At 36.5% G+C, this 12,403-nt stretch overlaps 1 protein-coding gene across 1 annotated transcript; it reads right to left on the reverse strand.

Moving 5' to 3' along the window:
* Positions 1–591: 591 nt before the first annotated feature.
* LOC127071661 (flexible cuticle protein 12-like) lies at positions 592–1,568 on the reverse strand. The gene is made up of 2 exons (XM_051011192.1): positions 1,444–1,568; positions 592–961 (listed from the first exon to the last, which is right to left on the reverse strand). Exons 1-2 carry the CDS (start codon positions 1,450–1,452, stop codon positions 650–652), a joined length of 321 nt encoding a protein of 106 aa, XP_050867149.1. The 5' UTR covers positions 1,453–1,568; the 3' UTR covers positions 592–649.
* Positions 1,569–12,403: the final 10,835 nt, after the last annotated feature.

The following is a 12,403-nucleotide window of genomic DNA, read 5'->3' on the forward strand; positions in this document are numbered from 1 at the left end:
TCGTACAACGCACATGGGAATAAATTATGTTGAACACGAGATGTGGATTGTTACGTAAAGAGCATTATAAGGAAGAAAGAGAGAGGTACAAAACGAGAAGTACATAATATTTACAAAGAAATATCACATTTCGTAAGTTTCTTACTTTATAATTTATCATACTTGTCAACACGTGACGTACATCGTAGAAAATATCGATCGATATAACACTTGTTCCGTACAACTTTATTCGTGCCTTTTAAAGGATCATTTTTTAATTTGTTTTTTTTTTAGGATAAATATACATCGAATATTCTACGAGTACTTTTGTCAATAGCAACGTATACATATTGATAGTAATAAGATGTACCAATTAACATTTAAATAACATTCTTAGCTCAGCAGTTGGAAGACGGTTCTTTTAAGTAGTACGAACGTTACACGTGTCGTCCTATAGAGCGGTCGACTATAATCCTTCGAATCAAAAACTTAATTTTCTTCGATCGTAAATCATACGACAGTGATTTACTATTTAGAAAGTAACCTTAAGTTATTACGAAGGATACACGACATAACGAAGAAGAGAATGAAAATGAGGTGCGTGCGCCTGACTTTGGTTATAAAATAATTTTATTAATAAACTAATATTTGTCCTTTTATAATAAAGAAATCAGGCCGATGGAAGATGTTCACCCACTGGATGGAAACCATTCTCATCGGCAACGTAGCTGACGGTGTATCGTTGATTGGTAACCGGGTCGACCCAACCGAAGCTACCCCTAACGGCAAGAGCCTCGTTTTCGGTGCCAGCATTCGTTAATTCGGCTGATTCCTCATGGTGTTGACCGTTCGAGAGTTCGTAGCCATAGTTGTAGCCACCAACACCGATGTTGTCGGACGGTGTCTCCTTCACGACTACCACATCCTCTTGATGTTGCGGACGAGCGAGGGCAACAGCCAAAAGAGCGGAGAAAGCGATGATCTACGAGTAAATTCAAACGTTAGCTATCTTTTTTAGCAGTCGCATAATTCTTTGTTTTCTTTTTTCCATGCTCCTTTTAACGATAAGCAAGCTATTCGTTTATCTTTGGAAATAATAAGAGACGATGTAAATTCGTCGCGTTCGCCTCACGCAAGAATATTCATGAGAGGAAAAAAGAGGAAAAAAAAGAAAAAAAATAATCATCGGACCAGTTCGTAAGATCCGTTCATTTGCAATTATACGACGTTATCGGTAATTGTTAGTGCAATAATAGAGATGATTGTTAAACTATCGTTCGACGTATCTCCTTGTTTTCAAGATCGTAAGTATGATTCCGAGTTGTATGTACGCATATACGTGCTAATCGTTCGAAAATTTTTTACGTTTCTTATGTTATTAATAAACACTTCTCGAGGCTTATCGTTTTGCTAAGAATTCATTCCCCGGTCTACACAAAGGATCACGTATCGTTGAAAACGCACCAGTTTCATCTTTGATGAGTTTGTTTTTGGAAGAATTTATAAGTGCAAAGAAGAAATTTGATTCGAGACGAGTTGAATCACTTCACTGATTCGAAAGAGGATGCTGGCTGATTATATAGGCGGATTTCGTGTTACGATTAAGTCCCCTACCACTAACGAAGGTTTCGCTGCTGAAATTCTGGCAGAGTGACGAAATCTTCTAGCCTAATGGCATTGGCCCATCCCGGTGATGGTACCAACGTGACCGTGTGTCGAAAATACGAGGATACATAATATACACGCTTATATATAGTAGACTATGGAGAAAAAGGAAGAAGAAGAAGAAGAAGAAGAAGAAGAGGATCTACAAAAGAATCGGCGTTGAGTTTAAATGTTAGGTAGGATTTCAAGGAAGAGACATCGACGTTGGAACCATAATCGTCCTCGATTCTCGCCGTGTGTTCTTTGTTTTGCCCTGAGATGCTCTACGGCAGATAATCCGGAGACAATGGGATACCAATTATCTCCTTGTCGATTCGATTCGTACGTAGATAAATAAGAGACTCGCTCGAGGATAGGAAAGAAAGTGGAATTAGCTCGACTGTCTCTGATACGCACTTTGTTTGAAAGCGAACCTTTGACTTTCGCAAAAGATTAAATGGTTTCTGTCGTGCGCCCATTTTTATACAACTCCAATTGTTGAAAAAGGAATTGATAAAATGAAATCGTTTCTTTGTCAGTTATTTATTGATCCGACTTCCTCTCACGAATAAAATCTTTATTTCTATCCTGTATTTTTGTTCTTCTTTTCGTTTCAGAAACGATAATAAGAGTTTACAAAATCTAATTGTTAAGATCACGCGAAAGAACCGGCATCGAAATCTAAGACGATACGTTAATTGTCTCCCCGCGTTTCACAATGCGTTTACGTTTACGTATTCGGTTCTTAACGCTACTAGAAAGCTCAAAGCAATTTAAAATGCACTTTGGAAGATGAGCGCACGTTTAAAGGTTAGTCAGGCTTTACCTATTCTCGTCGATCTTCATTCATTGATCCTCCTCGTTCGGGATGCCTACTTCGGTACTATTCGTTTAGAATTATGCAATGCCACGTCTCCTTAACTATAGATGTTTAGAAAAATGTATTAGATACGTATGTATCCAAGTAGTATTTAGATATATACGTAAGTTTTAACATATCGTGCCAATTAAATCGGAATAAAGTAGCAAGATGGTTTTACTTCGTAGTCCCTATTATTGCGACATTGCGAGCATGCGATGAAAGTTTGCCAGCCGAAACCATCGCATATCTGATTGTAGGATGGAACGACGTAGAAATGTTTTTTTTTTTAAATGTTTTGGATTTTTCCTTCTTTCTTTTTTCCTCTTTCGATAAAAGTCTTATTTCGGTGGTTTTCTAACGAGATATTAATATTTCCATGAGAAATCGTTCATCGTTCGATAGACTCGAGTTTCTCTAAATTCTTTTTAATATAAATTGGTGATAAATAATAGCGTTGTAGAAAAAAAAAAAGAATTGAGATTAAAAGAAAATAATTCGAAGGACGACAGAGAGAAAACGAAAACGAGTTCCAATGTCGGATTTTGCATAATTTCTTTGCTTAATAAAGATTAACGAATTACCAGAGTCTCGCTCTAAGCTGTATACACGATACGAACTGTAGTATGTAACATAATCGTGGTCTATCGTAACCGGTATGATAATATCTTATACACGTGGAGTCTGGAAAAGAGAGTCTGTCAACTTGTTAGAGATGTTCTTAGATTGTAATACCATTGTCGTACTGACAGCGAATACTTCAACGGTTTTCAATCGGTCATATCTCAACGATTGATCAAATTTTAACAATCTCTCTTCGTCACCGTGAACCATATGAACCGTGCGAATCTTAAATGACATATTAAAAGAAAGGACATTTCAAGAAGCATTCATCGTCATCGAGGATATTCGAGACGAATATCCATCTTTGTAAGGAGGAATGGTAAAAACGTTAGTAATTATCTAATTCCTTCCTAATTCGAGAGAAACGTACATAAGTACTTGGGCAAAGGCAAACGACACGTTAGAATCGTTTAAATGTATTGCTAGCTGCCAGAGAGAAAACGAGTTTTGCCATTAGACAACGGCGAAGCGGACTTAAATCATCGACGCTCTATCCTAAGGCGCCGATGAGTTAATAACGTTTAACGAGTGAATAGAAGCTATTGATGATGGAGGTGAGGAGGAAAAAGAAAAGAGAAGAGAAAAGGAAAATGTGATTGCCGATTACGCTCAAGATTTAGATGTTAGACGCTTATCTATCGTCGGGTAACGTCGATTGTCGAATGTAATCAAGGAACGATTGAAATAATAAATTGTATTCGTTCTTAGAAAATGGAGAAAGAGAATAGAGACAAGTATTCGAATGGGAAGAAGGATGAAAAGAAAAAGGAGGGAAAAGATAGATATGCGTTAATCTTTGAAAAGAAAGTGACTACGTCGTTACATAAGACCGTGTCTTATGCTAATGACGCTCTCTATCAGAGAGTCGATCGGATGATAATCGAAGAGGATCATTTTCGAGATAAGATCTATGTCAATGCTGATGGAACGCATTCTTGATCTCCTTATAGGTAGCCTCGGTCGAAAGTTGAGCTCAAAGAAGCTTTGTCAAATCGATAAATAACGATCGAACGGTCGGATTTATTTAAATCAACCCTTTCTCGTAGACTTTCGCGAGTTAAATCTTTTTCTTTTTTTTTCTTTCTTTTTTTTTATTTTTTTCCCCTCTTTTTTCTTTACCAAACTGAGGTCGCTACCTGCGGCTGTTGGGTTAAAATTTCACGGATAATTTTCTTTTTTTCTTGCTTGTTTTTTTTGCCCTCTTTTAATTCCATTGACAACTAAGCTCGTGTTTTTGTGAAATTTTTTAATAATTACTTTACATTCACGGACATATTGGTATACATACATTTATGCATTATGCGCGTATGTATCGCGTATGCTCGCGATGCCGCAAGCGAGAATACAAATCGAACTTCCTATTCCGAAAAAAATTTCCAGAACATGACTCTCTCTCTCTCTCTTTCTCTTTCTCTTTTTTTCGTTTAGCTTAAATAACATTGCCCGCGCTAGAATGAATGGTTAAGGTAAAGAATATCGAATTTATATCGTCGTTTTTCTACGGTGACATGTAACACGAGGGTCTAACGAAGAATCGTAGACGTTCGATCTTAGTCCCTCCCTCTTTCCCTTTAAACATATTCGATCCCTCGAGCTCGTCCCTCTCGTTACTACTTCTAGATACGAGTATCGTGAAGTTAGATAACCGGTTGTGTTTCGAAGCGGCATCGTGCATCACCTTTGCGGGTCGCGGCTTTTCCTTTTTGCGCGATTTAACGACGACTAGGCGCGACGATATTGTATAATCGATTGTACACGCGAAGAAAGAGAGAGAGAGAGAGAGAGGAAGAGAAGAGTCATACGAAAATCGAATAGTCGATAGTTCGGAGCAGGTTGTGTACGTACGAATCGATAGATACACAACTATTTCTTCTATGATACGTTATGTAAATCGATTTTTAACCGATCGTTCTTGTCTCGATGTAGGCACACATCATAGTTTAAATTCTAACATAGATAAATGAGGATAGATTCGATATAAAGTATTTTATTAATATTTAAAATCAATAAGAAAATGGGTGATAAAATCTAATAGAAAGAACGCGTTAAGCCGTTGCCGAGGACTTTCGTAATCTAAGATAATTTGATATTTTCTTAAGTAAATTATTAGGTATATGAAAAAAAGCAGATATATTCAAGTCGAATATAGGTACCTATATATAGGTACCTATACATACGAAAAAGAATGACAGAGAGAAGGAGATTGATCATCCTATTACTTGACATTCACCGAGTCAAAAATGTGAGCTCGCTCGATGGCAAACTTTCTTTCGATCTTCTGATTCTTTGAATACAATGAGTCAGAATACATGTTCGGTTCGAACGAAAAGTATTCTTTTCTATCGAACGAAGATCAGATATTTTCGTAGAAAGTTCTTTCCTTCCGGCTTCTTGACATACATACATATATACTTACTTACGGGAGCTTTCTTTCGTTTTATTTCGAAATAATCGTAAAGACCAAACTGAGTAAAAGATATTTTCCAAGTAGCCGAAACGATTTCATCGTCGGAACGTTCGAAAGCGGGCGACTAAGATCGGTACTCATCCGGTGAGAAAGAATAAGTGCCATGACGAAGAGGATAGTGCTCGGTTGCTTTTCAACAAGGAACTCGCACACGAGCAAAGAATTTCGCAAGAATCCTGCTGGACCGCGGCGCGAGGTCGTCGTCATCGTCGGCTTAAAGGCGCTTCTTGCGTAATGTAACCACCAAGTACGATGGCAGGGATCGGCTAAATGCCACCACGCTGTCGGTAGACAGAAACACATATGCTCCTCCTTGCTCATACTTACAACTTACGCGTACAGACCGCTTACATTAAGAAAATAAGACACGCCGTAAGCTCGTTAAGAGACAGGGAAGAATGTATGTGTATGCATGTACGTACGACGAGACAGGTGGAAGAGATATCGAGAAATATTTTGTATCGAGCTTATAATTACTATCGATCTTTCTAATCGATTATCGCAGTCATCTTCGAAGTAATTACAAAATACAAAACAATTATTATTATTGTATAATAACACTGCGTATCTCTTATTTCATAATTATAGGACTATAGAACTGAGCATTCGACGTTAATATCATTGTGATCCGTGTATGAGCCAACGAATACGGATTTGTGCGAACTCATTAATTTAGAAAATTAATGTTCAACGCAGAATCCACGACTTTTTGCGATTTCGTTTATTTGTGGTATGTATTCGTTCAGGAAGTTGTCGTGTTAATATTATGTTAAGCAATCGATATCTATTAAAAATTTAGATCGAGCAGAGTTAAGAAGGAAGAAGATCACAGCTTTGAACTTTGTCATATATATATATATATATATATCTCGTTCAAGAATCTTTCCGTTCTCTCTTGCATAGATAGATACAGTCAGCACTCGAGGCGTAATCGTTGAAGAAAACCTCGTAGGATGACTATATACGCGGCTCGTCGATTGATTTATTTTATAGTCAGCTCGCAAAATACCGCGGATAGTTGCATGAGGGATCGAGGGAGGGGCGGAAGGAGGGGTGAGGCCACCTGCGCATCGCATTTATAGCTTACCTATGTTCGTAATTCACAAGGGCTATACCAACTCCACGAGCAATGACGTAGTGCGATAAGATAATTACACCAGCAGGATGTAACCTTCTAAGGTACGTGCCAAAGGATATCGCGCTAGACGCCAATTAAAAGTTCAAAGGTGTTGACGCGATAATCGAGAATCCTGTATAAAATCACGATATAATTTGTAATGGTTCGTCTTGGAAAATTACAATTTTACGACGAACGTAGCGTAGATTTTATCAAAATAGATATTTGAATATGTTCACCCGAAATTTACGTTTATTTCGTATTTGTTCCTACATGTTGGATTTAATGAATTAAAATTATTTATCGTGTATCCCTAGATACATAATATCATAAATCAATTTATATCGTATTACTAGGTCTCGATCAAGCTATTAGTTTTATCATGGGAATGCAAAGATATTATTTACGGAATGTTCTGTGCTTCGTTACATACGTATATCGCGTTACATAGGTAGATATATAGCACTCAGATGTAGATACATATTATATAATGCTTTTTCAATAGAAAAAGAGATAACAAAATAAAAAATGAAAAAGTAAGACTAGTCGCACAGTTTTCTATAAAATTACGTTATGTAGGAGTCCATTACAGAAGTCTATACCGATAGATTTATCCTTTCGAAGTTATATTGAAATTCGTTTCAATTAAGGCTTGTTACCTTGATAGATATAAAGATAGATTTGCTTATTAAATAATCATGCATAAGATAAACTTCTCAGAATATTTCTGTATGTAACGTTGGTCATTTATTATTACTTTCACGTTTGTTTGAAGTTTTAAAGTCGATTGGAAACGACCGTATCAAATTAGTTGTAATAACAATGGTAATAATATAAGATAACAATGATTATACAAAATTACTTTTGTTGGATGGCATAACTTTATTACTTTCATTATTAACGCCTCTAATATAAATATCCTTTATAGCAAATGAATGAATCAAGTGGATCGAAAAATAAAGATCCAACGATGTCCACGAGAGATAAATGTCGTTGTTTCCTGCGTCAAAGACATAAAATTGAAATGGTGAACTCTAAACGATCGGAAGTCCATGAGAGGATCCGGGTTCAGCAGCGGTCGTCATCATTCCGACGAAGCTCTACACTACCAAGATAAAAGGACATACACGAAGGAGAAGAGAGATGGTCGTGGACGATGTGCGAGAGGTCAGGGATGTCCTGACGTCTCGTCGTTGAAAACATTATCTCGACGCTCATTAATCGAGCGCTAATTTGACACATTAACGAGCTAAGAGCGACGATTCTTTGTCGTTCGGAATTTGAATTTTTCTCTCAGATCTTTGCAAGGGAATCGAAAATAATATATATATATATACGTCATCGGATGTAAGACAGTTCTTGGTCAAGATCAAGGATCGAAACTTTATAATCTACATCATAATATATGTTTAAGATGAATCGCAGAACGTCGTCATTTTTTATAAGATTCTATCATTAATAAGATATTTGCATAAAAATCATAATTTAAAATATATTGTAAAGATAGTAACATCGTAGAAAAATGGTCACTCGTTTGATTTCTCTCGTATAGTACGAGATTATAGATCAAATTCGAATATATATCAAAGATGGACATAGGAGGAGATACGTTGTCTTCCTGAATACGAAGGCGAGAGTTCGAGGAAATACGATTTCGCCCGAGTACGGCATTTCAATTCGAGAGCCCTCTTGACCGCTCGTGACTCTCGTCGAGTCGTTATTACGACAGACTGTCTCCTCTTCTCGTTACCTATACCTCTCATGTAGATGCAGTAGGTATCGCGACCTTTGCGGCAAAGTTGCACGACCGAAGAAAGAAGTAGACAAGTACACGTTTTTATATCGTTTGTTTTATATACATATTCTTTTTATATCCTTTTTATTTTTCTATAAAACTTGGAACAAAGAGATATTATCGAAAGAGAGATATAGCATCGATTTTAATCCTAATATTGTAGACGTCAATTAACTTTTTCCCAAAAGAAGAAAGACTTTATAATTCGTCGAGACATTAACGATAATTATTGGCATACGTAATGAGTTAGTAACAATTTCTACAACGTATTCATTAAGGTACGTCGAATAAAACTTACATTTTACAGCTTTTAGTTCGATAATTTCTCTATATTAATTTATGTCGTTTGCCGCCACCATTTAATACAAATTACGAAGTACTCGCTAGAATTCAGATTAACTTCCGCATTTTGTCAAGGATGAAAAATGGCGTATGACTTCGTTCGAAGGTAAGATACTTTCACGTTGATGAAGTTTATGTGTTAGTCGTTAAATGAATGGCACTGTATTAACGATTGGAGGACGTTAAATTTCGTTTTGTTCTCTCTCTCTCTCTCTCTCTTTCTCTCTATATGTACACAAATGAAACAAGTGCGAGAAGAATTATTACAATGTTGCAATTCGATAATACGAAAAGTACATTAATCCCAAAGTCGCCGGAGGATTTAACAGTTGGAGCTTTACGAGCGTTATGCAATCGCACGAAAGAGAAAGGGTAAATATTTATTATCGAACATTGCGAAGAAGCGACGTGCCTCCATCTTTTAGTCATCAAGAGATGCATTTTTCGATGACTATTTGCAAAAGAATTTCATCCCCCTGATGATGATTTCAAAAAGCAATTGAACGAAAAAATAAAAAAAAGGAAAGAAAAAGTAATATCGAAGGTCGGACGGATAGTTTACAAAGTAAATGTCAAGAAAGACGGAAAGGAGAACGAAGCAGAAGGGGGATGGAATAGCGAAAGAAGAAGAAGAAGTTCCGCTTGTGTGTCACCGAGTTCCCTTTACGGCGTTGAAAATGCACGTAAGATTATCATGAGACGAGTAGATAATTGCGCATCTGGCATATCGAACATATTGTCGGCGTACGTAAGCTCGTTACATTTGCGAACCCGTGTAATACCAGAAGATGAATTGATCGGAGAGAGGGGTAAGGGAGGAATATACTCGTTGACATTTATTCGCTTTCGTACGTTTTTACTCTCGCATATCGCGTGCCCTTACTCTATTCGTAGAGCGAGAACGACAAATCATTGCAAAAGGAAAAAGAGAATAAAAAAAAAAAAAATCGAAAGAAACATTTCGAATAAGCACAATACTGTGTAATGTAAGGATTACGACACGATAACGACATCTGGCAGGTGGTATATAGAGAACACGTAAATAATAAAAATAAGCTAATGCGATTCGCTAAAATAAATGAGAAATCTTTGGGATAAAATTAGCGAAGAGCGTAGGATGCGTTTATTTTGGGTTGTTGAATATTTTCGGGACCTTGAATAAATTGTCGTCGAAAAAACGTGATCGTTCGATCGTAAATCAAACAACTTTCCGCATTTCGATCGTTTCCTTAAAGAAAAATTTAATTCTTACATTTCAAGTTTTTTTATAGAAAATTTTGTAAATTCGGGAAAGAGATAGGATAGATTTGATTTGAATAAAAAATAAAATTAAAAATCGTACGAAAAATCGATATTAGATAGATATTATCGTAATTTTGGTATCGCTCATTTCTTTAATACTTACAATGAATCGAATTTTATTGCTGGACGTTGAAAGTGTTTCGTTACATAAATTTCACGACGGTCGATACTTAATAATCCTTATTCGAGTTAACGTCAAGTTATTATATGTTTGTACATAGATCTGTACATAAATATATACAAGATCGATACGAACAGTGCTGCGAAGTTTTCGTTTTCTAATTATCGTTGACGCGTTACCGGCATAGGAACTTTGCTACCAGACTACATAACCGATGTATACATAATAAATCATCATCCGTTCTCCACGACTAGAATAAAAAATGAATTCATTAGACGTTTGTGCGCGTTACGACGAGAATGCTTTTTTACTCTCGATTAATATTTTTTTCTTTTGTATTTAAGACCAATGAAAACGACTAACATTAAATAGATATATATTTTTCTTGAATTTTTGTCGTTTATAAAAAAAAAGACGTAGAGAAAAAAGATAATTAAGTCGATCGAGAGGTTGCACAAAGTTGAGATAAAAAAAAAACTCGAAATATCTTCGAAAAAATGATACGTTAGAAAGGATGAGGAGAATTCGGTCGAAGGTAATCAGAAGAAAGGGATCCCGAAAAAAAATTGATGCGATCCCGAGCGATCCATTGGCGAGTCCCCTTTCGATCCTTACACAATCGAGATAAGTTTGTCGACACGTATCTCTCCGTTTACGGTCGCAGGACATCGTCGTCGTGCTCGCTTTCACGTTTATGTTTGCTTATTGGCTCGCGTGAATAGCAGAGGGAAAGGAGAAGATTCTCTTCCCGAAGAGAAAAAGAGAGAGAGAGAGAGAGAGAGAGAATTGATGGGTTCCACTAATTATTTGAGATGAATGGGTTCGAAGTCTAATGAGATATCTTGGACCTATCTATCGTATGTGACACTATTATTAATTTTATCATCACGTAGGTAGGTACATATTACCGTGTCTACAAAATTGAAATATGATAACACACCAGACCTACATATTTTTTTTGCAGCATTTCAAAGTTAACAACGTAAAAATAATTTGTTTTCACGTATCACATACGACTTTAAGACGTTGGAATATTTTCAATCGCATTTTTACGTATGACATTTGTACTTTTTTAAAAATAAAAATTATTCGAGATACACACGCGCAAATGGAAAAATTTTAGCGAAGTTAGATCACGGTCATTATCGAAGGTGAACACCATGGGCCACTTTCGTAAAAAAAAAAAAGAAAAAAGAAAAAGAAGATTGAGAACACTAATAACACTGGAATATTCAAAAACATTTTTTTAAGCTACGAGTTCTGTCACTTCTTCGAGATATCGCGATATGCAAGAAAAACGAGTGGCCCGTCCTAAGATAGGTCGTTTAAATATGGGGAAGGAGAGATAGTCGAAGCTGAAGAACACGGTAGCCGGAGGCGTCCTCGGGGACTTGTTCATCGACGGCAGCGCATCTTCGGAAATGGCAAGGTCACCGGTAGTTACGTCATTAACTTTCCTCGGCAACTACGTCGACGTAAGTACTACGTCGAGAGAGAAAACCAAATGTCACAATGACCAAGGACGTTCGAGAACGTAAATTGGTGTGCGAGTGTATTATTCGCTTTCGATCAACGAAATCGAAAGGGGTTGGAATCGGCCAATTTTAACGTAAATTTTTTATTTTATTCATAACGCGATTTATTGCGTGGGAAATCCATCGTTTCAATCGTTTCATTTGTAATAAAAAATAAAGAGAAAATTTATTAGTAATCGGTAATCGCGTCATCATTCGTTACGTCATTCTCTTTTAGTTTTTCTTGAAAGTAACCACCACCTACCGCGGTTAGCTTACTCGTTATCGCGACATTTCATCTATATGGAGTACGATCGGTAGTTCTTAAGGACGAACAGGTGCACTGGCATTTATCGCGATGCAACCGACATTCGTTTATCACGAATTTCTCATTCTATAGAATTACCAAAGTTGAAGGACTTTCGTAAACCCTCTCCGCCATTATTTCTAAGTTCATAGAGTAATTCGTAGGATATTAGAAATTATTTCGTTATAACGAACGAAAGGAAAAGAAAAATAAATATATTCGGTATCTTCTTATTCGTTGCACGTATGATCTATCAAATATTTATGTTAGATAACAAAACTTTGTATCAAATGGCATAGGTACATCGAAAAAATAGAGAATATCAAACGAAA

This window comes from Vespula vulgaris, chromosome 22 (assembly GCF_905475345.1).
Source record: "Vespula vulgaris chromosome 22, iyVesVulg1.1, whole genome shotgun sequence".
Classification (NCBI taxonomy): domain Eukaryota; kingdom Metazoa; phylum Arthropoda; class Insecta; order Hymenoptera; family Vespidae; genus Vespula; species Vespula vulgaris.